This window comes from Bufo bufo, chromosome 4, assembly GCF_905171765.1.
Source record: "Bufo bufo chromosome 4, aBufBuf1.1, whole genome shotgun sequence".
Taxonomy (NCBI): Eukaryota; Metazoa; Chordata; class Amphibia; order Anura; family Bufonidae; genus Bufo; species Bufo bufo.
Window position 1 is genome coordinate 125,685,436 of NC_053392.1, and position 5,091 is coordinate 125,690,526.

The 5,091-nt window shown below is 39.2% G+C and overlaps 1 protein-coding gene across 1 annotated transcript; it reads right to left on the bottom strand.

Moving 5' to 3' along the window:
* Positions 1-1,875: 1,875 nt before the first annotated feature.
* On the bottom strand, positions 1,876-4,635 carry LOC120999046 (G-protein coupled receptor 55-like). The gene is made up of 2 exons (XM_040429922.1): positions 4,547-4,635; positions 1,876-2,815 (listed from the first exon to the last, which is right to left on the bottom strand). Exon 2 carries the CDS (start codon positions 2,809-2,811, stop codon positions 1,876-1,878), a length of 936 nt encoding a protein of 311 aa, XP_040285856.1. The 5' UTR covers positions 2,812-2,815; positions 4,547-4,635.
* Positions 4,636-5,091: the final 456 nt, after the last annotated feature.

A 5,091-nucleotide genomic window follows, 5' to 3' on the forward strand; every position in this document is an offset into this window, starting at 1 on the left:
CCAATTGAGCACATCTGGGACATCATGTCTCGGTCTATCCACCAACGTCACGTTGCACCACCGACTGTCCAGGAGTTGGCAGATGCTTTAGTCCAGGTCTGGGAGGAGATCCCTCAGGAGACCGTCCACCACCTCATCAGGAGCATGCACAGGCATTGTATGGAGGTCATACAGGCACGTGGAGGCCACACACACTACCGAGCCTCATTTTGACTTGTTTTAAGGACATTACATCAAAGTTGGATCAGCCTGTGTTTTTCCACTTTAATTTTGAGTGTGACTCCAAATCCAGACCTCCACGAGTTGAAAAATTTGATTTCCATTTTTTAATTTTTGTGTGATTTTGTTGTCAGCACATTCAACTATGTAAAGAACAAAGTATTTCAGAAGAATATTTAATTAATTCATATCTAGGATGTGTTATTTTTGTGTTCCCTTTATTTTTTTGAGCAGTGTACATTTAAGTTTGTGGGTTTAATGTGGAAAAAGGGTATGAATACTTTTTCAAGGCACTGTAACACTGAACGTGATAAAATAAGGTATTAGGAGACCATCATGTTGCTATACTATGTGTTTTAACTAAGCTAAAATAATAAATGAAGAAGCTTTGCAACAGTTTTGATTAAAAGTATCCTACAATTTTGTGTGTTAATATTTGGGTATCTCTATGGCTACAAAAACCCTGTGCCTAGTCTGAACCTGCAACCCCATTAAATCTTTCCCCTCTTGTACTGTCTGTGAGTTAGCAAGAAGACGGTTTTGTAGTCAGTAACCATTGAGACATAAATCACAAATGGGCTGTATACACAAAATTGTATATTTTCAATCAATACTATTTGTAAAGTTTATTTTGATTTTAGATTTATTTGAGCAAACTGCTTGCAGAAGTTTACATACCCTTGAACAAATGTATTGCAAATTTCCTGTTGGTGATCTGAACAGATGGTTGGAATGATGGTTGTTAGGCCCCTTTCACACAAGCGAGTTTTCAGCGCAGGTGCAATGCGTGACGTGAACGCATAGCACCCGCACTGAATCCTGACACATTCATTTCAATGAGTCTGTGTACATGAACGTTGTTTTTAACTCATCAGTTCTGTGTTGCGTGAAAATTGCAGCATGTTCTATATTCTGCGTTTTTAACGCAGCCCTGGCCCCATAGAAGTGAATAGGGGTGCGTGAAAAAACGCATTGCATCCGCAAGCAGGTGCGGATGCAATGCGTTTTTCACTGATGGTTGCTAAGAGATGTTGTTTGCAAACCTTCCGTTTATCACGAGCGTGAAAAATGCATCAAAACGCATTGCACCCGCGTGGAAAAAACTGAACAACTGATCACAATCGCAGACAAAACTGACTGAACTTGCTTGCAAAATGGTGCGAGTTTCGCTGAACGCAACACTGAACGCATCCGGACCTAATCCGTATCGTTCGTGTGAAAGAGGCCTTACTTTTGACAGGATGGCCTAAAGAAATATATTCTTTCTATTCCAAAGTAAATACATCACATGGTGGTGAAAGACCCAGAAAATAGTGAGTGCAATAGACTCTATCAATCAAATCTAGACCCATGTGGTGGGAGAATGCTGCATCAGGTGAAAGGCCTTGTAACCTTAAAGTACAGTACTATATACTGTATATAGAAAAATATATATTTCTGCCTCTAAGTTATCTACATATCTTTTTAACTTAGAACCTAATTTGCCATAAACATTTACAGTTTTCTTTTTAGATATATTCATATTGATAATACTCCTATCAATGAAGTACTGAAGTGCAATGCATTCATAGTGTACGTGATCTGTTTTAGACAAGCATTGACTATGAGTACAGAACTAGTATTTCACCTAATGCAAAACTTTACCGAATGACAAAATCAGATTATTGTATTGTCAACTTGTGTCACGCTTGAATGACTCTTAACCAATTTTCTTCGAAATTCTTTCCCCACGTAATAGTAGGTAATAGCATCAAGACAGCAGTTAATGTTGGAAATACATAGGGCCACTTGCACGAAAAGACTTATATGTTTCTTTATCAAACAGTTTGAAATGACATGTTTTCTGACCAAGAACTGCAAGAAGATACCAATATGGCTAAGCAAAAATGAAAACAAAAACACTATCAAGTTAGAGATAATGATGCGTATGACATAAGCCTTTGATCCTTCACATTGCACAGATGATGATGATACCGGAACCAGCAGAGTCATGATGATCTGGATAGAACAGTACAGCATGACTGTCATAGGGATCAGAAATCCGAAAATCTCTAGAGGTACAATTATGTGGGTACTCCAAATACTGTCTGACATATTATGAAAACAGCTGCCCTGTCTTAAGTCGTCTTGAAAGTTAAAAGTGCAGAGAGCCACCGTCCATACAAAAACCCAGATAAAAATGCAAATGCATAGAGTTTTTTTGGGTGAGCGTAGCATCTTGGACAGGAAAGGGAATTTAATGGCAATATATCTGTCCACACTGATGAACATGATTGTGTAGATACTCCCATACATATTAGTGAAGTAGAGAGACTCTAAAAAACTGCACATCCGGCCACTTACAATGACATTGTACTGTGAGAAGTGGAGTCTGATTGGTAGAGACACAACAAGGCAAAAATCTAGTAACGCCAAATTCAGAAGGTATATTGAGGCTTCTGTGTGCTTTTTCATGGTGAAACAGAATATCCACAGGGCAAATATGTTGAGGATGAATCCTATGATAGTTGTAGGAATGTAGATGGAAAATTGTACGGTATTCATTATTGATGTCACATTTACAAATATGCAGTTGTTCAGGCTCTCATTCATTTCTCTGTTAAGACAACATAAAATTAATGAAGTCAACATGGTTTGCATAGAGGTCTAACAATTCATCTTACACAGTGAAATGGGAATTTTCTTTGTGATACTTACTTTAAGACACTGGGAATCATGTACTAATGACTTACACAAGTTTTTTTGGTGTTCAAAAGTTGCTAATTTTGTCACACGTGCAGTTTTGCAAAAAAATTGTGGATTTTTCCAGCATCTCTGCACCTTTTCCCCTTTTCCAAATAGCGGGCAGGAGGAGGCGGCCCGTGGTTGGGAACTCTTTGGTTCGACTCCAACATGTGAGGCAGAAATGTACTCCTGGTTCTTGTAGATTTCTGTTCTGATGCATGGACAGCAGAAGATGGGAGAAATAGAGATGAGCGAAGTATTCCAAAATTCGATTCGGCTGCTTTGCTGAATTTTCCCCAAAAAAATTGCTTTTTGACGAATTACTTCGTCATGAAGCGCATTTCTATGTAAGTAGTGGTTTGCAATGACAGGGAGAGGTGCCGCTTCCCATCATTGTACCCCTCAGATGCCCCATTCATAGCTGATCACGGCATCTAATAGAGTGTTAAATAAAATAAAAAATCATACTTACCTGATCCATTTGCTCACGACAGGCCGGCTGCCACCATCTTGATGGAAGATCTGGCTCGACATCATACGTCACCATGCACAGGATTTCGTGCGAGATCTTCAAGCAAGATGTTTTTTACACTATTTCAGGTAAAATCGATTCGCAACCATGAAGCACAAGGAAATTTGTCTGAATTTATCCTGAAATTTGTTTCAAAGTCCACTAAATCAACACTAGTGACCAAGTTTTAAGAGGGTGTGCAGACTTATGCAACCATAATATTTTATTTTTATATTTTTTCTTTCCTCTACCTAAAAGATTTCAGTTTGTTTTTCAATTGAGTTGTACAGTTTATAGGTCACATTAAAGGTGGAAAAAGTTCTAAAATGATTTATCTTTGCCTCATTTTTTTTACATCAATGAAACCTGACATTTTAACAGGGGTGTGTAGACTTTTTATATCCACTGTACACAGACTGAGATGTAAGTCAAGCATGCAAACTCCTCCTACTGTTTTAAAACTACAACTTCCATCATGTCCGGACAGCCTAGAGCTATCAGGGCATGCTGAGCTTAGTAGTGTTGCAGCAGCTGGAGGGCCGCAGGTTGGACATCCCTGATGTAAAGAGATACTGTATACATTCAAACACAAGAAAACACAAGTGCTTGCAATGCTGAAAGGGGAATTACCTCCTAGGTTTTCTGTATAGGAAACAAGAATGCTATTTGTACAGAGGGTTTATTAAAACTGCCTCACGGTAAAAAAAAAATGGCCTAATTGGCCAGAAAAAAATCTGTTACATTGCAGATTGTATTTGGCCATATACATTGACTATACTATGGTTGCGATGAATTAGACAGGTTTGATAAATGTGTAATATCCACTGCCACAGTGTTATACTGGCCCTGGACAGACAGTGAACGAATGGTTGGATAGTAGCATGCCATTCCTAGAGAGAAACAATTTAGCGCCATACATTGTTAAAATACAAAGTATATACTACATTGCAGAGTTCCAGATTTTGCACAGATAGTTTCATACAATGCCAATATAAAGCCAAAATATGAACATACCATATTTGCGGATGCAAATAGGGGAGACATGACCCCACTATTTGCATGTGCAAATTTACACATCAATAACCAACTTACCTGGAAACAGATGGAAATGGATCAGGCTGAAATCCTCATAGAAGAGCCAAATAGCAACTTGATTGGAGGAAGAATCAACAGTTGCCACGAGGATCAACCTATAAGAGAAGGAGAAAGACAGTTAGCTGCGCACGCACGGAAGTGGCAGTGAAGAAACCTGCACCTACATGAAAAATGGAAGACCTCCTAAAATAATTGATTAAAAAAGTTGAAACTCACAGAGGTGAAGACTGGCTGAAGAAATGCCTTCAGGAGGAGAGCATCATTGATGAAACGGATCTTTAACCATCTAATCCGGTCTGCGCAGCAGTCTTTTGCAGGAGCGTAGAGCCGGACACAAGAGATGACATCATCACTGCGCTCCGCCGCAACGATGCTCCCCATTCTCCACCTCCATCAAAAAGAAGCCGCAAGAAAAAATGAAATTATTCCCCACCTCAGAACTGCATATGATGCAGGAATACAAATTATTCTGCGTCATGCAGAGCGAGAGGCAGGGAAAAGAAAAGATCGGTCTCCTCCAGCAACTGTCAGTAAGGCTCGTG

Coding starts and splice junctions, on each gene's coding strand:
- LOC120999046 (XM_040429922.1), bottom strand. CDS start 2,811: ATGAATGAGAGCCTGAACAACTGCATATTTGTAAATGTGACATCAATA.